The sequence below is a fragment of the Panthera onca genome, chromosome C2 (assembly GCF_046562875.1).
Source record: "Panthera onca isolate mPanOnc1 chromosome C2, mPanOnc1 haplotype 2, whole genome shotgun sequence".
NCBI classification, from domain to species: domain Eukaryota; kingdom Metazoa; phylum Chordata; class Mammalia; order Carnivora; family Felidae; genus Panthera; species Panthera onca.
In genome coordinates this window covers 32,008,239-32,030,780 of record NC_138347.1, presented here as the reverse complement: position 1 = coordinate 32,030,780, position 22,542 = coordinate 32,008,239, and the positions used below count along the sequence as shown (strand labels likewise).

At 35.0% G+C, this 22,542-nt stretch overlaps 1 protein-coding gene across 8 annotated transcripts in view; it reads left to right on the top strand.

Moving 5' to 3' along the window:
- The window catches only part of ROBO1 (roundabout guidance receptor 1), a 1,123,873-nt gene that overhangs the window by 993,914 nt on the left and 107,417 nt on the right, over nucleotides 1–22,542 (top strand). For all 8 annotated transcript variants that reach the window (XM_078452893.2, XM_078452898.2, XM_078452894.2 and 5 more), the window contains 3 exons: nucleotides 15,535–15,655; nucleotides 16,008–16,146; nucleotides 18,535–18,662. In XM_078452893.2, coding sequence (XP_078309019.1) covers nucleotides 15,535–15,655; nucleotides 16,008–16,146; nucleotides 18,535–18,662 — 388 coding nt within the window. The remainder of the gene's footprint in view (nucleotides 1–15,534; nucleotides 15,656–16,007; nucleotides 16,147–18,534; nucleotides 18,663–22,542) is intronic.

Sequence of the window (22,542 nt, the reverse complement as noted above, 5' to 3'; positions counted from 1 at the left end):
TGGCCTTCCGATTTTTTTTTTCCAAACAGACTTCCGAAAAAAGAGTTTAGAATATTTTTCCAAAATCTAATCCCACCCAAATGTTAGTTTTAGCCAAAGCAACATTAGAAGACATAGAGGAGTACCTAGCAGATCTGCCCAAGCCTCCTTCCATATGGAATTCTGCCAACTCCTGAAATTCACTGGGCTGAAACCTAATGTGGATGTATGCCGCTGATTAGCATCCATGATACTTCAGTCGGAGTAGACCTTCCAAAAAGAAATGCCTCAGAAATTTCAATAACCGGCTAAAAAAAAGTCGTACCCCATAATTCAAAGTAATTATCAATACGGTATATTAACCAGAAGTATTATAACCCTACAAAATGAATACACATGGTCAGGTGACAAAGCCTATAATAAGAATTTCCGATTAGTTTGGTATACTAATAGAGAAAGCAGACTTACAAACGTTGCTTCCCCCTCCCTCACCCTTTTGTTCCCCTTATAATATATGCTCACTCAAGCAGCTGTGTTTCTTCATTTTCTGAGACTTTGATATATTTGATCAGGCCATTATATTCCTCCAAATAGCCAAAGACTAGTGAAATTTTACTACTGTCTGGGAGCATTTTGTTTAATTATGAGTTAAAGTCATTAGCCAAATTAAAGGTATAATCTGTGGTTTCAAGGATGGTGCTCTAACCAGTTTATTTCATTTTTGATGTTCTGTTAAGCACAGATGAAATGCTTCTCTAAAAATACAGTTTTAAAATTTATCTTAAGGCATTGCTTACAGATCTTACCTGTAATTTGGAAAACATTTAAATCATAACAGAATACTTTCTGGTAAATTCTCTATTTTAAAAAAAAAGTTGACTTTTCTAATTGCTTGTAAATTTTGTGCTTGCTTACGATGACCAAGCCTTCACTTGTTTTCTGTTTATCATAGGCAGGATGAATTGTAATCTTAGAAACAAAGTAGTAGATTCAGAAGTGCACTTGATTGTACAAGGCATTCTTTCCTTAAAACATGGTCCAAGATGCAGAAATCAAAGACATTATGTTAAGCCTTTAAGTTTTAAATTATTTTTAATCTGACCACTTTAAAGGGGGTTGGGATTTCTTTTTCATTATTTGTAATTGGCTAAGATTGACTTTATTTCTCAATCTTGTCCATATTATCACTTTTATTTAAAGACATTCTCTCAAAAAATAATCCCAGATTTTATGCTGAGGCCGATTTCTAAACTAATGCTGATTTTGCATTTCTTTTGTTTAAAGGATAGTTGCTTTAAAAGTACTAACATTTATTGGTAACATCTGACTACTTCAATTTTTATCTCCTTAAACTCAAAGAATTTGATAATATGATAAATAGTACACTTGTAAAATAATCTGGTGTGCATTAACAAAATTGCTAACAGATGGCATAGGTTTTCTCTTCTTAAATCTTATAAATGTAGGTGATCACGAAGCTTTAAAGGCTGGTCACAGTAGACAGAGGCTCATATTTAAGTCACCTTTAAGAGCATCATCTTGTATGGGAAAATTTCAAGAGCAGTTGATCTCAATATGTATAAAACTGGTTGAAAATAATGGAAAATTGTCTCCTTGAGTGGATAATGTGTAATTTGCTCAGGAATCCATTATTTCATGTTTCTTTGTCTTCTAACATTCACAGTGTCACTCTTCTTTCACCAAGACATTATTACATCACTATACTGCCCCATGCATCATGCTTATAAAAGATCATGTCAGGTTTCCCCATCTTTATTAGGGAAGCTTATAAACATTCTGTTTAAATTATAAACATTCCATGATACGAAGTGCATGTTTATATGGAAAAAGAAGAACCATTCCTCTGTATAGAAACTAATATAAAATATTTACCTAACTCCACTTTACTTGCAAAGAACACATGCATATGTCAAGTGTAAACATGCACATTTTTCCACTGGCAGCTAGATGGATTAATGGCAATTAGGTTGGATATCCAGATTAGTCAGGCTTAAATATGGAGATGGGAAGGAGGTCTATCAAGCTAGCACTCTCAGGGAGGTCCACCAATAGCACCTATTTCTTTGCCACGCCCTTGAGTCTTGGGATATATACATCTGTAGGATATTGCTAATTTGTGGTTTGTGGTGTGGGATGCAAAGAAAATATGAGTTCCTGCTTTTGTTCAAAAGGAAGAACTCTATATAAGCTTTATCTTGGGTCTGCGGAGAATGAGCTCCAATGCACTTGCAAAACTGGAGCGTGTTTCTGATATTCTGAGTGCCTTGGGTCTCTCATCCCCAAATGGGAAAATATACTTCCCCTTGTAAGACTCTTGTAAAAACAAAAGATGATGGATGTGACAGTGTCATGTATGTAGCACATGTTGACATATTCTGATTTTCATTAAATACAACAATAATAATCCAGATTGCTGTTTAAATACATTGGTACACTTATGAAATGTACCATAGATTTCCTGATACAGTTTTCAAGTGTTTTTGGAGAAAACCATCAAGGACATTTTACACTTAGGACTTAATTTTTTCAGGTGTTAGGTTTTTGTGGTTAAGTCCTTTCAAACTGTTGGATCATCAGAGAATTTAAATTTATTTATTACCTTGATATTAAGACATCAGAATTTGAATTTGTTCTCTGCAAGGCAGTGTAAAATGATGTGCTTCTAACATAAATTCTAAAATACCAAGCCTTTTTCTGAAGAAGTGATGAATGAAATCAAGGAATTCTATGTATCTGATTTCTTAGATCTTGAAAAATTTGGTATTTTGCCTTCTACGTAGATGTTGAGCTACCTGCTAAACATATGATAAGCTCTTTGCCATTATAGAATTTATATTCCATGTGGAAGAGAGGCAAGGAACATGGGATAAAGTTTGTTTGTTTGTTTGTTTAATTGACTTTATCTTGTTCCTTGATCTTCCCACTGACTGACATCCCTTCTATAAGCACCTTTCCCAACACTTAATCCTGGAATTTTCTACTTAGGTTTTTATGGATGCAACCTAGGATTTCCAAAAATCTGAATTTCAACTCAAAGTTCAAACAAGACTTGTAGACTTAGGGTCAGGGGCACTTCAAAACACTGAGATTGCTAACACTGTTAATACTTTCTGCCCTAGATTTTCTGTTCGGTAAGCTTTTGTCTTGGACAGGGAACTGAACCTTTAATATCTGAGAAAGATTGTCCTAAACAGTCCCAGTGATTTTTGAAATACTTTTCAGATACACCATTTCCTCTTTAATTTCTTTTTCACAGATAACTATAGAAATATAAGGGGTCAGGATACATTTGTTTTTATTTCTTTTGTTGTCCATGAGTGAATCATTAGTTCTCAGGAAATAGTGAGAAATGTGTGTGGGTAGTTCTGAAGCTGAATGTAGACCATCAAAGAAAGTTCCTTTAAAGCTCTAGCCTCAAACCATTTTTCCTCAGGATTTTATCGTCTTCCTCACATGTGTAAATTACCCTATTTGCTTTCTTAGGTAGTGCTTAGATATATTTTCATTTGTCTTAACATGAGTAGTGTGGGGGAGAAGAGGGTTATTATTTCTATCTTATCACGTGTCCCTTATGAAAGGAGGCACACATTTGCCAAATAATGTAGGTAGGTCGTGGCATAGTCTTGTGATCAATGAAAAAGAATGAAGCACTGGCCATATGGCTATTGAATCTCTGACTCTGGTCTGATGAGCCCTGACTTCTGATTAATCAATTAAGCCTGTCTTTTGCAAGTCTTCTCTTGCTCTCCTTTAACTCCTTGGGATTAAAATACCACAGAATGGGAATGGGTGTTTACTTCGATTTGTATCTACTTTTAGGGATGTTCATACTTGTAGAGAACCTTAATAAATAGTATTAAATGCTTATATTACTTTTTAATGTTTTTTTCAAATTACAAGTGTTTCCATAAAGTCATTCTCCTTACTTAATTTCCATAAAGTCATTCTGAATTTCTGAATCAGAGAATCCCTTGCATACTCAACATTGATTTGATTTTTTTTCTGCCATTGTTATGCATCTTCTTCAGAATATAAGTGAATTTAAATTTCAAGAGTAACCATATTATACATTCTCTGGAAAAGGCATTATCTTAGCAAGGCATTTGGTGGTGTGGGCAATTCTCACACTGAACCAAAACTATAGAGAAGAACTAAGCATAAGAACTTATGGAGACACAAATGAATTTACTGTTTGAAAAGTATTTTCAGCTGGTGCACTTGTAACTCGAAAGAGCCAAGTGTTTGAAAATGAGCTTTTTCTTCCCTCAAATACTGTGAGCATTTGTCATCTTTATTTCCAGAGTATGGTCATAATTCCTCCATAGATTTTTATTTCAGGCTCTCCTAACAGCGACTGTATGTAAATTCAGAATTATAGCCAGATGGTTGGACAAGGTGATAAAAAGCAAACCTGGTTTTGTAGAAAAGTGAAAATTGCCCATAAGATTGTGTTTTTACCTTTAAAACAGCAGGGCATTGTTTCATGAGAACTGTGAAGGAACTAATACATTAACTTTAACAGCTGTGAGCTAAATTAATTTTTCATATGCATACAGAATACTACCGTGTAACACCTATAATTTTCATGGAGGTAAAAATCAATCAACTTTCTTACTTTTAGCAGATAGCTAGAAAAGTCTATTCTCTCCCAAAACCACTCTTTATATTATCTCCTTGCTACAGGACTTTTGGGTTCTGATCTTAATAACTGGGGAAGCAGACACCTGGGGAATCAGCTGAAAGCCTTCGCTGTTTATCTGCTCTCCATCTCACCAGCACTAAGCAGTTGTCTGCCCCTGATTTGAAATACAATCAATTCAAGGGGGCCTTCTCGGTTGATTGCTTTAGGCTACATAACGGTGACTGGCTCAAGAAAATGGGCCTCGAACAGAGAAAATGCCAAACCCAGGTCTTCACATTGACTTTGAGCCACAGTTAAGAGAAATAGGTGCGTTTTAAGGAGACTGTGTTTCTTTTCTGTTATCCCTTGTTAAAATGAGGATTCACAGAAAGGTCCTCTGGTGATATAAACTAGATAGTCAGAAAGGTCACAATTTATACCTTCACAGAGAAAATCGTCCTCTCCCTGGGACTTAACTGTGTCGCTCTGTAGGATGGTTCCCACTTGCCTGCAATTAACGATACGGCTCTTCCTGAGCTAGTCTATAATCAGATTATCATAGGTGTGCTTCTGCGGCAGCACACCGCCAACTACCGATTTGTAAGTTGCCGTGAGGGAGAAATGAAACGTTCAGTAGGAGAACTGCAAATAACAGAGAGATGCAGCTGCCATAGTCCTAGGCAGTGATTCTCTCAGGCCTGTGTTCTCAGCTGGCAGCTCCCCAAGCTGGGTAGAGCCACGTGTTCCCACTGGGATAATTGCTTTTTCTGCAGGAGTCTCTTGTTGCCTCCCTCTGATGACCCAGTGTGTTTAAACTCCTGGCCGAAATCATGTGGGTTTTTCAATGGTGTTGTGAAGTGTACCAGCAAACAAATGAAATTGGATCATGTTCTCTTCTATGCATGTAGCCTAAGCAAATATGGGACACCAGTAGAGAGATCCTAATTGCCTATTTTTTTCCCTCTCTCTTCTCCTGAGAGAACAGTTGAAAGACCCACAAGTTATGGTTTTCCCCTTGGCATGCTGTCCCTTTTAATGTCAGCAAGAAAAAGGCAAAGTGTCATTTGATTGCTTTCGGTTTGTCATTTTCATATTTTTTGCTAATGAATATGTGCTTACCCAGGCATCTTTTTGTTATGTAAGATGTTTTTTTTGGTGCAAATCCCATGGACATTATTTATAATTTGAGTAGGCTGTAGAACAGGAAATGGGCTTGGCATAAGAATGGATGAGTCAATGGATTAGTAATATCCAGGTGAAAACTTTTTACCATGTGATTAAAATCTGACCGAATTAATTTTTAAAATAATCTCCAGCAAAAAAACAAAAACAAAAACAAAAACATTGTAAATACTACTCTATAATCTGTTTGTCACAGTTTAAAACTCAGTTTCCCGGTTTCTGGGGTACAGCCGCTCCCACTGTGTCACGAGCCCATGCTGAACTGGTAATGAGGACATGGTGGCTTTACCTAACAACTTCTGCATGTGCATCAGGAAAGCAGGTCACATCTAATCAAGAGACTTGTGTGGGAAATATTTAGAACAGTGCATTTTTTCCCTTCCTTCTCCTCCTTCTCTTTCTTTCCTTCTCTCTCTGTCTCTCTCAGGTCTCTGTGAACCAAAATGATAAAGCAATAGGGAGAGGTGAACATTTTGCAGAAAATGATTGACAGATAGTAGCCTTTAGGAAACGTAGGAGGAGCATATAAACTCTGTTACCCAGGAAGAAGTGTGATTTGGCTGACCCTGGTTTGTTGTTTATATATTTATTTAAAATAAAACTTATGTTTGGGACTTCACTATGAAACCATGTTGTCATGAATACATGATATTTTAAAAAGCTTTATTTTTTGCACGACAGGAGTAGTAGAAATAAATAAACAAATATTTTCTTGAAATGTATTCATATACTTAAGAAAAGTGTTTATGGTGACTAGAGAAATAGAAATTGTTTTATATCAGTGATTGTTGATAGTGGAAATTGATCAGAAATTTAAATTTGTATCTGATTACCAACTATGTTAAAATTTAGGTTCCAAAGAGTGAAACAAGAACACAATTTTTTTTTTTTTCAATTTATTTTTTTTTTATTTTTTTTTTATTTTTTTTATTTTTTAATATATGAAATTTACTGTCAAATTGGTTTCCATACAACACCCAGTGCTCATCCCAAAAGGTGCCCTCCTCAATACCCATCACCCACCCTGCCCTCCCTCCCACCCCCCATCAACCCTCAGTTAAGAACACAATTATTAATGCGTATATTGAGAAATATAAAGTACCTCTATATGATGTTAAAGCATAATTAATAAAAGCATGAAATTATTTCATTCTAAACATGGCTTTTTTTTCCCCTAACTGTTCTTACTGAACTACTTACCTGGAGGTGTAAGAAATATCACCAAATAAGAAATACTGCTAATTTCTTTGTTATTGTGTAAAGTCTGAATTATGTGAATTATCTTTTACTTGTAATTTTTTAGATTGCTATGAGACATGTAGTTTATCCAGTCCTTTGTCCATCATTCATATATATAACCCCACTACCACCACCAGTCTTTTTTTTTTTTTTTTTGCTTAATTTAGAATGCAATAAAGTAAGGTTGTTTTTGAAAGATGCTACTGTAGCGTATTAGAAAACATGGATGCTTTAATCTGTAGCGTTTACACTCAGGATTGATACCACTTTTGCAGCCAGATTGGAAAGTAGTGGGTATTCCTTTGTCTCCCTGCTCGAGTCAGATATCTTTTTTTGGTTTATTTTTGTTGTCATTGTTGAATTAATGTTAAATTTGAAAATAAATAAATAAATAAAAGCTGTTATTGTGACTCTTCTCTTCTCTACATGTCTCTAAGGAGTCCTTAGGGACCATCCAAAACTGCCCTGCAGTTTATTTCACCAAGGAGAATGTCTGGGGGCGATGACTGGCCATCTGGGGTACCTGCATCTCATTGTCATTAAGAAGTCTTAAGCCCATGCAAAGTACTTCTCCTCTAGTTCACAACAGCTTGATATCTATTCTGTGGGTCAAAGATCCAGGCAGAATTGACAACATTACTAAGAGATATTCTGCCCAAAGAGAGTTAGTAATAAATTGTTTAAGGATGATATATACTAGACTATAATTCAAAACCTCTCCTCTCATTTACTTTGCAAAAATAGTATCACAACAGTGGCAAAGAATCAAATTTTTCAAAAAAAAATTATTTCCAAACCCAGGTTATTATTTCACTCATGTTAACCCTGCTTATCAAGCCTTTACTACTGTAAATGAATATTTCCAAGCCTTTAAATCTTTCTGAAATTTGTAAACATTCATACTGCACAATATCTTATTGGTATAATGACACCTGTGTATGTCTTATACGTATTATTTAAACATATTTCTCATTTAGCATTCTAAATCATTATTCTTGTAATCCATTATTATGATGTATTTTGAAAATAGTATTTCTAGTAAGGAACACAGATTTTAAATGCAAAATCCATTAAAGGAAATGAGATAAATTATATGACAGTTTGGTGGTTAGCAATTTGAAATCATCTTTGAAGCCCTTAATATAATTAGTGGTTTCATTTTTGGTCTGCTGACTTCAAGTCACATTAAGTTAATGTAATTAAAAGCAGAAAAGATTTCATGTAGCCAAACTAGTTAATTAGCCCCAGTTGGTTTAGTATGTTAACCTAGAGGTGTATGGCTAACGTTGTGGGGTGATGCCTGAAAAAAAAAAAATTCCTGTGTAACAGATACTGCAAATCATCTGACTTGCTTTAGGGTGGAAAATGAAGACATACCAAGGAGTTCATTTTAAGTTCATCTTTATGTCTGATTTTAAGTACTGATTGCAGGGTAAGCTGTATACTTCATTGAATAACCAGTCAAAAGGCTTAATTTACCTTTTTAAAGAAAACATGCTTCAATGTGTACAAAAATAATCAGATTTTCTTCTTGTATTCTGGAAATAAGAAGTCTTATTGAAGTTCTGATTCTGATTTTTTCATGCTTACCAGGAATATAAAATGATTCTTTTTTTGGTTAAAAAGGTAGACCTTACACCTTATACCTGACTTGTCTATACTATGTCAGTATTTGGTAAACAGTCTAGTAAAGATGAAAACATTCTAAAAAGAGATTTTCAACAGCTTTGAAGAAATCTTTAAGTAGTAGGAGAGAAAGCTTTTTATACCCCTAAGGAAAATGACCATGTATTATTTCTTTAGGGAAAATGCTAGTTTATAAGAATCAAATCATACATTGATATCAAATAATTGATATATATCAAATACATTGATGTGTCCTTTACCTTAATGTCTCTGAAACATTTAAAAAAAACCATCTGAGGCTATTCTGAAGAAAATTATAAAGTGTGAAGATATTTAAAACTTTAAAATTCCTTACCACTTTCTTCTTTTTCTTCCTCCTCTGTCTCCTTCCCAAAAGGGAGGCAAGTCCACTGGGACTTTTGTTTTGTTTTGCTTTTATCAGGTATGTAGATAGCTGAGGCCCCCTTTTAAGCACTGTCTAGAGCTTATGGAAATGTGGGTTTCTAATGTGGTTACCACTGTGGTCTGGTAAGGTATATGGTAATGAGGAAGTAGGACCTCTGCCTTAGATTTTTGACATAGGCTGGATGCCAGCATATTGTCTGAAGGCTTAACACGTTCAGCCTCTGCACCACCGGATTATGTTAATTGAAGAAGTGTTTCAGCAGTGCAGTGTGTAACATTGTGTCTGTTCATTATACAAACTCCTTTTTGATAGGTTTACAATTTGCCTGTCAGATCCAGTTGCTGGAAGAGACCTGCCAAGAAATATTTCTTAACTCATTTTAAATATGGCTGTTTTCATATTTATAGTGTTCTGTGTGCATTAGACATATTTTTCCTTTCTGTGTAGAGAGGAAATGTCAATTTTTGGTTTGCAAAGGGGCACTAAGATTTAGAACGTATAAAGCCACTCGTTGCAATCAATATCATTGTATGACTCAACATAAAATGGTGATTGTTAAAAGAGGTACTGTACTGCTTGAGAGCTGGTGTGTTATATTTGATCAGTTATTGTACTATGTTTTTTCTGTTCTTCTGTTTATTGAATAAAACAGGCCACCATGTCGTCTACAATTGTGACCATTGAGAATAAAAGGATGGCTTTTGCTTAGCTCTGTTTCAATTCAGCCATTGACATAATGCCAAAATCAATTTGAATTTGTAGAAATTGAGGACTACCGTTTTCATCATCATTATTATTATTTTTTATTTCTCTGTTTGCTGCATTTTGTTGTTTCTCCTTCCCTTTTGTCGGTTTGCATCTCTCACATCTCTAAGGATGTAAGTGTCTTCAAGGTTTCTTGAGGCTTGTTTAGTTTTCCATTGAGGTTGTAATGTCTGTTTTGGGACCCTTAACCATTATTGTCGGTGAGTATAGAAAGGAATGTAGTATTTCATAATGAAATTATCTTACTAATAAGGTAGAAGGTGTGAGGGGGTATTTATTACTAATCTCAGAAGTCACAGCAATGATTTCCCGAATAGAAAACACATTTTTTTAATGTTTTCTTTTCTTTCTTTTCTATTTATTTTCTTTGAGAGAGAGCATGAGTGAAGGAGGGGAAGAGAGAGGGATACACATACAGAATCTGAAGCAGGCTCTAGGCTCCAAGCTGTCAGCACAGAGCCCAATGTGGGGATTGAATTCATGAACTGCAAGATCATGACCTAAGCTGAAGTTGGACACTTAACGGACTGAGCCACCTAGGTGCCCCTAGAATAAACACTTACTATTTTGTCTAATTTTAACTACCCCTCCCTCCTGTCATTTTAATCCAGCATTTACCTTTAGGCCAGAGCCAAGCCTTTAGAACAAAATTTCTCAGCATCAGCACTACTGACATCTTGGCTGTGATACTTCCTTATTTGTGGAGGACTCCTCTGTGCCTTGTAGGAGACTTTACCCTCTAGGGGGTAATAGCACCACCTTTCCCCTGTCTCAGTCGTGACAACCACAAATATCTTCAGACATGCCCACATATTTCCTGGGAGAAGGTAGGTGACTGCCCTTATAAAGAATCACTGGTTTGGAGGAAATAAGAAAGGCATGATTGGCCAGAGAATTTCTTGCTTCTAAGGCTTTGCTATGTTGATGCGAATAAACATTTTTCTGACAAAAGCAATGGAAGATGTGTCACTAATTAATTTTAATAAAAAGCTTCTGGATGTAGTCTTACAAGGGAAGATTCATTTTGATTAGACAAATCTCTGTTTTAATCATTAAATCCCTAAGTATAACACAAAATAATGTGCAAGCATTTTTCTGAGTACTTTATATGATTCATCTCAATATCCTTGGAGATGTATGTTAAGAGTATGCCCAATTTAGAAATGAAAAACAGGTACAGAGGAGTGATACCTTGCCTGACCTCACATGTACCTAGAGACGGTGATTCCAGTTCCCATGCTCACTTTGCTTTCCTATGTGGATATATCTACTTTTGATCAATTTGAAAGATCATCTGTGCTTTAGAAATCTTTTTTTTTTTTTTATGTTTTGCATATATTTTCATTTTAAGTTGGTTCCAACCAGATAGAGTTGGTAAAGAATACCACTGGGAGGTGGGGGGGAAGATACAATTTAGTTGACTTCATGTAGCCATGGAGGATTAATATCTATGCTGTTATTCAAGAAAAAAATACATATTTCTCATCAAAAAATGTGTTGTGAGGTTCGTATTTTATTTTCAGGCCTCAATTAGTTACTTTAGTGTTTTTTGGTACAGAAATTATATATAAATAAACAGATATGATAAATGTATGCTTTTGGTCATATTATGATTCTAATGAAAAAGCTTCTCAAGACACCTAATTCATTTTAAAACACTTCTTGTAGAAATACATGTCATAGTGGTCCATACTACCAGTAAGTATTTACTTACAAAGGACAGAGAAAATATTTTGTAAAATGCCTGGTGAGGTATTTTGTATTTGAACAGTATATATGGTTTAGCAAGGCAATTTGTAAAATAAAATTTTATAGAACAGGAGCAGTTTTGTTTTTTTTTTTATATTTAGTAAAGAAACATAGCCTTGTGTTTCCAAAACATAAGTGTCCTGCTCAGTGAATTTAGAAAAGTTTTTGAAGATTGAGCCAAGTGTGATAAACACTTGAATCTTGAACACCACAGACGTTAGGGGTGCCTACCCCCTCCCTGCACAGTCAAAAATCTATGTGTAACTCTTGATTCCCCAAAAACCTCATTGCTAATAGCCCACTGTTGACCGATGCCTTACAGGTAACATAAACGCACACATGTTTTGTATGTTATGTGTACTTTATACTGAATTCTTACAATAACATAAGCTAGAGAAAAAAAATGTTATTAAGAAAATCATAAGGAAGAGAAAATACATTTATAGTACTATACCATAATTATACCAAAATCTGCATTGAGGTGGACCCACACAGCTCAAACCCATGTCGTTCAAGGTCACAGGTACAGCTAGAGCTATAGGAATGGGATGTGAACAACACATTCTTCAGGACTTGATGGCTTTCTTTGAATTTGTAGTTCATCTAAGTTATTGTTTCCTCCCATTTACTGCAAGGTTGGAATTTTTTCCTTGAGAATCTCCTGGCAGTTATGAGAATCTCCTCTCATAACTCATGTTAACTAAATTTCCCTTCTTCTCCATGTATAGGGATTCTTTCAAAATATAACAACGTTGGGCTGCAATATATAATGTTAATTGGTACCCCACATGTGGATTAGCAAGTTGATTTAAAACTCTAAATTCCCAAGTATTTAAGATTTGTAAAAGTAAATTAGTACTATATTATACTGAAACTGTAAAAATGTCTGTACCGTTGAAAATTATTTATACTTTATCATTCTTTGACTTTCATTTTTTTCCACATTTGAGTGTATTTTAAAATTATCCTTAAAGCCTTATATTTTATTGTATATATAATTCACTGGCTTTTAAAGCAAAAGGAACACTTACAGCATTTTAAGAGTTTACTTCCTCTTATTTTGCTATAATTATTACTTATTAATGTACAATCCCTTCAGAAATGAACTGATTACCTAAATATGCAGAAACATTTAAGGTTAGATTCTGAAACATAAGAGGCTCAGTATCATGTCCAAAATTAAAGACCCAGTAAAGGAACATCTAAGGACCACATATCAGATCATTTAACTTTCCTATCAGGAATAGAATGTGTTACCTTCATTTTTGCAGGAATTATTTTGTTTCCTCAAGGTTTTAGAAATGTTTAGGTGAGGTGTTGCAAAATAAGTACATGACAAAAGGTTACAGTACATCTTAATAGTATGGATCTGAATTTTCTGAACCTCAAGAAATGAAGTTTATTAAATTCAAGTTTATTAAATAGCAATTATAACCGTGCTGTGGGCTGTGTGTTTCCTGTCATTTGTACATCTCATGTAGCCAAAGACATATCTCTTGGGGAATATCTGTTCCAACTTGCTAAGTGACATTGGGCAAGTCACTTTCCTTCCACAATTTTTTTTTTTTTTATTATTTGCTAGATATTGTGACAGGTCCTTGGGGCTATAAAGACAAATTAGATATGCTTCTCTGCTTCAGAGTTCACAGTCAGGGAGGAAATCTGGCATTTAAATGCAAAATTAAAACATACTGTGATGATGGGCATAGTGCAGGTATACAGGAAAAGAGGTTATACTTTCTGAGCTGCTGGTTCCTTAAGTGAAAAATGAAGTTATTATAACACTTGCCCTTACAGCCTCACAGCAGGGGTATGAGAAAGACCAAATTTAAATGATATATTCACACAAAAGCCACTTTATAAAACATAAAATAGCACTGTGAACCAATAGCCTGCAGGTTGGGAATACATTTGAATTAAGAATCACACTTTGAGTTCTTCTAAGGAGATAATTGCACATGTGAGAAAAGATATATGCAAAAGAATGCTGATTTAGAAGAGGGAAAATGAATTATCTTAAACATCTATCAGTAGGGGAATAGTTTGGTAAAATATGATAAATCTATATGATGGAATATTATGTGTAAAGGAATCCTGTGCACAATGGAATACTATTTTGTCATTGAAGTTAATGGGGAGGATCTGTATACATGATCTTCAACATTTAAAATGCAGAATATTCTCAACATATTATTGAGTTCGAAATGCATACAGAAGAGCATATACCACATGATCTTACTTTAATGAAAGTGTGTGTGTAGATGTAGATCTTTATATCTATCTATATCTGTACATCTGTATCTGTATCTAATCTGTATCTATCTATTGTGTGTGAGAGAGAGCCAAAAGAAGAATGCATACAAAGTTACGATAGTAGTTAACTCTTGAAAGACTTGTTTGTTTTTGTGTGACATTTATTTCTTTGTATTATTCTGTCTGAAATTTAGGTAAGTATATATGAAAACAGTATATATTAACACATCTTGTAACTGCTGTAAACCTTTATAGAAATGCTTCATTGAATAACAGGCTAGATTTTGTCTATAAAAGTAGTTTGTATTCAACAAAAATCACCTGAGTGAGGCATTATTCTAGGTATGAGGGACAGAGTCATGAACAATGCAGAGAAGAGTCCCTGTGTGGTTTTTGTAATGGTACCGAGAGAATCATGATTATTGTTTAAAAAAAAACGACTGAAAAAATATTAAGTTCTAAAGCCACAGAAATTAAAACTGCACTGTTAATATTTGATTTGTCCTAATATATAAAGACTTGGATGCAATGTCTAGTTTGGGTATCTGGATTGAAACTAAGCAATTAAAATACTGCAAAACAGTATGACCCCACCTTTGTAAACGAGTGGTTTCAATAAACTCCAAGTTTATGATTAAAACAAAAAATTATGTTTGAGTAGTCCTTTCCTGCCTTCTGCTTTGTATCTCTTAATCTTTCTCTTTCTTTTTCTTTCTTTCTTTTCGTTCTTTCTTTCTTTTCTCCTTCCTTCCTTTCTTTCCCTTTCTTTCTTTCTTTCTTTCTTTCTTTCTTTCTTTCTTTCTTCAGTACACTGTACAGAATAACTGTGAGGTTGAGGTTAAAACCTGCATGAAGAAACATTCTAGAAGTTATCCCTGACAAAACCTTTCTAAGTTCAGAGAATTAGAGATATTCATGGGTAATTGAACCCAACTCTCCACCAAAAGCATATTAAATTAAGTAAAGATAGTTCAATTTCCGCATCCCGCTCTTAATTCATGGTTAACTTCAGCCTATTTATTGTACTGGAAGTCTGCTTACATTTGTAATTAATTCTTCTTCAAATAATTAAATGTTCAAGAGTGTGTCCAAATGACTTTCCAGATGATTTATTGGGATCTGTTCAGTCTCTGCCTCCTAAGTCCCCAAGAAATTCCTTGGGCAGCAGAAACACATACGTTATTTTTTTTTAGAACACGTCAGTTTCTGTGGTGTTTTGAATCTTTAAAGATATGTTCCTTTAAAACAACTCTAACAAATTAAGTAATTAGGGTCATTTTTATTTCCACATCTTCTAGTACCAGAATATGCTTCCTTGAAATCAATTGTAGCTAATATGTATTTACATATTAATTACACTAATATATGGTGTTAAGAATTTCCTTTTTTTTTTCCTACTTGCTAACCAAATTACTCATAGAATTTTTCGGTTTTCATTTAACCAAATAATATGAAAGAACTTGGCCACTTGGGATAAACAAATTTCTTGTTATATGGAATGTAATAACTGTGTAAGAAGATGTAGGTAAGTAGACATGTTTTGCCCCTTTTCTACTGTACATTTGGTACACATTCTGCCTAAAGTTACTACCTATAAATATAGCAAATACTGCACATCAGCTTTTTGATATCTGTCTTGTAAACATGACTAAAGTCATGTTAATGGTATTCACATACAACTTTTTTTTTTAAGATTCGAGGAGGAAAGCTCATGATCACTTACACCCGCAAAAGTGACGCTGGCAAATACGTTTGTGTTGGTACCAACATGGTTGGGGAACGGGAGAGTGAAGTGGCTGAGCTAACGGTTTTGGGTAAGTGAAATTTTATCTCATCTCCTCGCTGTACAGTAGATCTCTTGCCATTTTGCAGTATCTTTATACAGGGAGAAAGAAATGACCTTCTTTAGAAGGTAGACCAATATTTTGGGCAGGTGGGAGAGGAGAGAAGACATGAGTAAAGCAGCCTGAGATAAAGTCCCCAAGACATGGGAGGAAAAGGGGGAGAAAACCCTAAACCTAGGGAGGGGCTTCTAGAAGAAGGGGACTATGTGGAATAATTTTGTAAATAATATTTCAAATTATACATGTCTTCACTGGACATCTAAGATGGTTTTTTAGTTTGTTTCTCTTTATTTGATCTTAAGATGGCTTTTTCTAATTTTAGAGAGACCATCGTTTGTAAAGAGACCTAGTAACTTGGCGGTAACTGTGGACGACAGTGCGGAATTTAAATGTGAGGCCCGAGGTGACCCTGTGCCTACGGTACGATGGAGGAAAGATGATGGAGAACTGCCCAAATCCAGGTACTGATCAGAAGTTAGCGGAACAATTCATCCATTCAGAATTTCTGTGGTTCTCATCAGAGCAGCACTTGCATATACACCATTAGACTAGTCTATTCTACACTTTTTGTTCAGGGGCCAGAAGCAGGAGAGTGTCATGCTTCCTCTGAGGGTTTCACATAGGAACTGTAGATTCTTGACCCTGCCCTGCCCAGGGACCCCTTGTAAAATGTGATATTTTTTAAACAGGCTTCTCTTCTGTTCAACCAGAGCACAATTAATAGTAATTTCTTGCATGGGAGTAGATAGGAAAGGGAAGGGAGGTACAACATTAAAGATATAGGTATGAATCAATTTAAAGAGCAAGAGTCTATTTTCTTAGCTACAACACTACCAGGGAATAGTAGAAGTCAGAGTGTCTTGATATCTGTCAAGTCTTTAAATTGGCTAAGAGCAGAGGTACACTTGCAGCCTTAGGGAATGAGACAGTGAAATGAAGCTTTCGGGTATTGTTTTTAAGCTGTCTGTTCATTCATTCAGCAAACATGTGTTGAGTCTTTGCTAGGTTTTGGGGTTACAGTGGCTTAGACATAGTTTCTGCTTTTCAGGAGCTCCCAAAGGAGATTTGTAAGGGTAGATACAGAATAACATAGCAAACCCTTTGCCACCTAAAATGTAGACTGGTGGGAGTAGGAAATCAGGAGAGAATTCTCAAAGGAAGGTGACATGTAAGCAATGTCTTGAAAAATATGTCTAAATTGAAAAAGCAAGACCAAAGAGAAGAGTGTTCCAGGAAAAGAGACATTACAACACAGACTTAAATCTGAGAAAGAACATCATACATTTTGAGGGGTAGAAAGTTTAGCATAACTAGTTCATAGGGCATGTAGCAAGAAGTTACGGGATATCAGGTTGGAGACACTGGGGCCAAATTATCAGGGGCTTTGTATCATCGACTGAAGAATTTTGAATCATATTGCATGCACAGTGATGAATCAAAGGGATTAGAATGAACAGGATTCCTTTTTTTTTTTAAAGATTTTATTTTTGAGTAATCTCTGCACACAACGTGGGCCTTCAACTTAATACCGAGATCAAGAATTACATGCTCTACTGACTGAGCCAGTCAGGTGCCCTGAACAGGATTACTTTTTAAAGAAAATAATATTTTAGTACTATGGGTATTACATTAGTACAGGGAAAATCTAGTGGCAGGGTCACCTTTGTTGTTTTTGTCCAGATAAGGGATATAGATTGCCTGAACTGGAACACGAGCTACAGACAGGGATCCATAGTGGACTGAAATTTCTTTTTTTTTAAATTTTTTTTAATGTTTATTTATTTTTGAGAGAGACAGAGACAGAGTGTGAGTGGGGGAGGGGCAGAGAGAAAGGGAGACAGAATCTGGAACAGGCTTCAGGCTCTGAGCTGTCAGCACAGAGCCCGATGTGGGGCTCGAACTCACAAACCGTGAGATCGTGACCTGAGCCATAGTCAGACACTCAACCGACTGAGCCACCCAGGTACCCCATGGACTGAAATTTCTTAGACTAAACTGATGAATTGGATGATTTGTTAGATATAGAGCTGTTGAAGGAAGATATAGGTAGATTGTATTAGGATGAGTTGGTTTATATAATGGGGTAAGCAAAGAAACTTGTACTTAACATATGAAATATGAGATACATGTGGGATATGATGTCGAGCTATTAGTCAGTTGGGATTATGAATTTAGAGCTTCAATGAAATAGGGATTAGGAATGTTTGTGCAGCTGATCAATATATAAAGTACAGTTGCTAATATAACTCATGATATTATGTAGAGTAAAAAGAGTATTGAAGTGAAACTTCAAGAGAATCCCAATATTGAGGGGGAGAGAAGATGAGGCATGGCATGTGAACTGTAGAATAAGAGCCTGGGTTCTGGTACCAACTCTACCACTAAACTAGCGGAGAACCAAAGACAGGTTACCTTACTTTCCTGTGCCTCCAGTTTCTCATCTGCAAAATGTAGATGATACTTTATAATACTTTACATAATTATTGTAAGAATTTTAAAAGATGAAACCTATAAAACAAAGTCTGACCTATAATAAGAATTTATTTAATAGTCACTGTCTGTTAATTTTAGTTTGGGGACAGTAGCTTGAGGAAATAAATAAGTGCCAGCTTTGCCCAAAATATTCTTTTAGCAAGTAGTTTAATTGTTTACCCAACATAAATATGAAAACAGGTTCTTTCTATCTTCATGCTTGCTTAGAGGAATGCCACATTCCACCTTTAGTTTTAAATTTTCTGAAGGGAACATTGCATGTTGTTTATTTGATGCCTTAGATGGGTTATATTTCTAAATGATGGGATTTTCAAGTAGAAGGTCACTTAACTGTGCTTTTTGTGTTATGTCACTAGATATGAAATCAGAGATGATCATACCTTGAAAATTCGGAAGGTGATGGCTGGTGACATGGGGTCATATACTTGTGTTGCAGAAAATATGGTTGGAAAAGCGGAAGCATCAGCTACTCTGACTGTCCAAGGTAGGGTTTGGAGAAGCTTTTGTCGTGGTTGCTTTTTTGTATCATATGAAATATAATGTTGATATTAGAAGAAAATATTATCTATTTGAGTAGTCCACATTAAATATAGACTTCAAATAATGATATAAATATTTTATTTCAAACATAATTAAAAGAAGTTATCGTTTTCCTATGGGAGCTCTGTAAGCGTTTGTGACAGGAAATTGAATTAAGTTGTTACAATTACGGAGAGTATGTGCCTGAAATCTCTGGGTCTTCAAACACAGAGCCCTTCTAATCTTTTAATTAGATGACAGCTATCACCACGAAAACTTTTGTCTTTAAACGGAAACAAATCTACCATTCCTTCAGACCGCGCGCTTTCAAGGGTCTGTACAATTCTGAACCCCAAAATAAGAGAATTCTGTTTCCCTCTAAAATGTAAGACCCATCCACAGAGTAGGGACTTTTGCCGCTTTCTTTTGTTCCTTCAGTCCTGTGACATAACAAACATTCAGTAAATAGTCGTTGAATGAATGAATTGCACCTGCCCTTTGCTAATTCTGATAAAGATTTATTATTTGATGTTATTGGAACCCAAATGGATGCCACATTTGATGGCTACAAGTTTTGAGCGCCAGACTCCCATCTTAAACTGCTGGGCAGAAATGGTTCTTTCACGTCCTTCGTATCTATAATCCAAATGTTTCTCATTTTCATGATCCCTGTTCTCCTTTCTTCATGATGCCATACCGATTATTTCTCACTGTGTCTCATCCGAGAACTCTCCCATTTTTTTTTTCTTTTTAGGGACAAATTCTTATTGTGGAATTTGAGAGACAATGACCTTTAAAACATACTTTGCTGGTGAATCCCTCCCCCTGTGTTTTGACTAGGGTATAGAGTAAACAGGGATTTGGGCCCTAAACCACAGCTTGTTTCTGGGTCTGACATTAGCAACACTTGGAGTTGTCACCTTTTCTGAACACTGGCTCCTCTAAGGCTATTATGAAGAAAAAGGTGCCTTTTGAGGAGTGTTTCTGTTGTGGGCTTTCTATAAAAGAGTTTTGTGGGCTTTTTACAGTTAAAAAAAAAGAAGAAAGAATATTTTCTTTTCGGTCTGTAAAGCCATTATGTCCCACTTTGGGGTTTTTAGCTCAACCTCATAAAAACAAAAGGAAAGAAGGGAAAAGAAAAGATCAAGAACAAACATTGAATTTCTGAGGCCTAGACTACTTCTCTTTAATCTGAGTTAGACTTGAACTCCGTGTAAGACTAAAACTGTAAGAAAAGGAAACCCCTTTACGTTTAGAAAAAGCACAAATTTATGAGATGTCAAATCCCAGTTCAAAAGCCCCCCAGAGGGAGTAAAAGGAGCCCAGGATAAGACAAGACATGAAAAGGTGTATCTCTCTTTAGACGGTGGTGACAGGGAGGTTGATTTGTCTATCACATTAGTCAAAGAGATATGTTTCACTTTATGTTTTAAAGTCTTTTACCTCAGGAGTCTGATGCTTTCATTAATAATACCATTTTCCTGTATGTAGAGTGGACATTGAAATCAAAATAGACTTTCTTCCTGCAATTTTATTATTTTTTTCTTCCTGTAATTTTAAACTAAGTCCAAAGCTAATTCAGCCTTAAGTTTTCCGTATGTAATTCTTACTCCCTAAGCCTGAATTTCAATGGAAATTGGGTACAAATGATCAGATCCAGAAACTACTTTGGGAATTTAGAATATTTTACTTCAACTGCATTGGGTTTTCTATAAACTTATGAAATATCTGTATAGTGCTGAGAAGGCATTCTTTTATTTAAATATTAAAATAAAATATGCATATTAACATCACTGTTAAAATATCTTTAACCATTCTAGAATAATATACATAAAATGCTTAAGAAAGTAACATGATTCCCAACTGCAGAAGATAACTAATCAAAAAAAAACAGGAAACTTTTCAAAGGAAACTTGAGAAGTTGTATTTTTTTTTTCATTTGAGACTGAATACAGAAAAATACTACGTACTACAAGGGAAACTAATTTCAAATTAATCTATTTGATAGCAGGAAACAATTACAATAAGAAATTCAGTAGTGTAGTTCTTGATTTCTATATTTTATTTGTGGTTCATTTTTAACAGGAACTATTGGAGTCAGCATGGGCTCAAAAATAATCTTCCTTTCCTTTACCCTCAAACAATAAGTATTTAATTTTGGGAGGTGATGTTGGGCAACAAAACTTTGTTCTCCATATAGAAGTTACTGGAAAAAAAAATTCTTAAATATGGGTGACCATTGGATTTCATCCCCAGTACAGATATGATTAGTTCTAACATTTAAAAAATAAACTTGACTTGGAATCACTTCTTTCTTTCCATTTTTTTTTCTTGAAATCCCAATTCTATTTTCTTGGAAATTCTACCTGTATATATTCTTTAAATATTCTTTCTAAGAATTATCCTGTTTTTTGTACTAGTATAGTCTTCATAGTGGTTAGCATCGTACTGGACATATAGGAGGTGTATTATCTAATAAATACTTGTTCCAATTTGAAATATGAATATGGACTTCAGCCTTCTGCTTGAGTGGTAAAAATATCATAAGGACATCCTATGGTAAATTCAGAAAGCTACCAGTGGCTTTGATTCTGAATGCTAACAGTTAGGTTCTATTGGATCAAATTTGAAGATATGGCCATCTAACAATGGCTGCCTAGTAGTCTGTGTTTGAAAGGGACTAGAGCTAAACCTAGGACTAGACAGAGTGTCCTAAACTTATCTGAAGTTTGTTATCTGAGCTTACTTACAAATCTATACTTGCTAAATCTTATTAAATACACCACCTATCTGGAATGCCCTTGGAGAACCTAATTCAAGAAATCTGTGTCTGAACACAGAAAGTTGTTATTTTATTTTATTTTATTTTTTGGTTTGTTTTTGAAAGTAAGCTCCATGCCCAACCTGGGGCTTTAAGTAATGACCCCATGATCAAGAGTCGCATGCTCTACCAACTGTTTTGGCCAAGTGCCCCTTTATTTTTTATTTTAAACAAGCAAGTCCATGAATCCCTGGAATAAAGACATACTTGAACTGAAAAAAAAAAAAATTAAAGGACTTTAAAATTTTTCTTTAGAGTTTGGGTATTATCAGAGCTGGAAGAAATGTATTACAAAAAATTGTGTAGCTAAGAGCATAGACATTAGAGTCAGAATTTAGCAGTTTCTATCATTTACTAACTGTGTGACCTAGAAAAGGTGATTTAAACTTCTTGAACCTCAGTTGCCCTGTGTATAAAATGGTTATGGTGGGGCGCCTGGGTGGCTCGGTCGGTTAAGCGTCCGACTTCGGCTCAGGTCATGATCTCACGGTCTGTGAGTTTGAGCCCCGCGTCGGGCTCTGTGCTGACAGCTCAGAGCCTGGAGCCTGTTTCAGATTCTGTGTCTCCCTCTCTCTCTGCTCCTCCCCTGTTCATGCTCTGTCTCTCTCTGTCTCAAAAATAAATAAACGTTAAAAAAAAAATTTTAAAAAAATGGGTATGGTAATACCAACCTCAGAGCCTTTATAAGGATTAAATTAAATTATATATAAAATTATTTAAAATATTGTCTTACAAAGTATATGTTTTGTAACTAAGAAGCATTATATTCGTATTAGTTCATATCAATTCATATTGATAGCTTTATTGCTTATTTTAATAATTACTGGTTATTTAGTACTGTTCAGATAATTCTAGACAGATAGGGTTTTTCTTTTTCTGCTATTGTAATTGAGAAATTGAACTAATACAGTCATGATAATTATTCAAAACTCTTCTCAAATATAAAGTATTACATTTTCATTATGAAACAAAATATGAAACAAAATTTATTGGCCTTTTTGGTAAGTGGGTTTTGTGTGTGTGT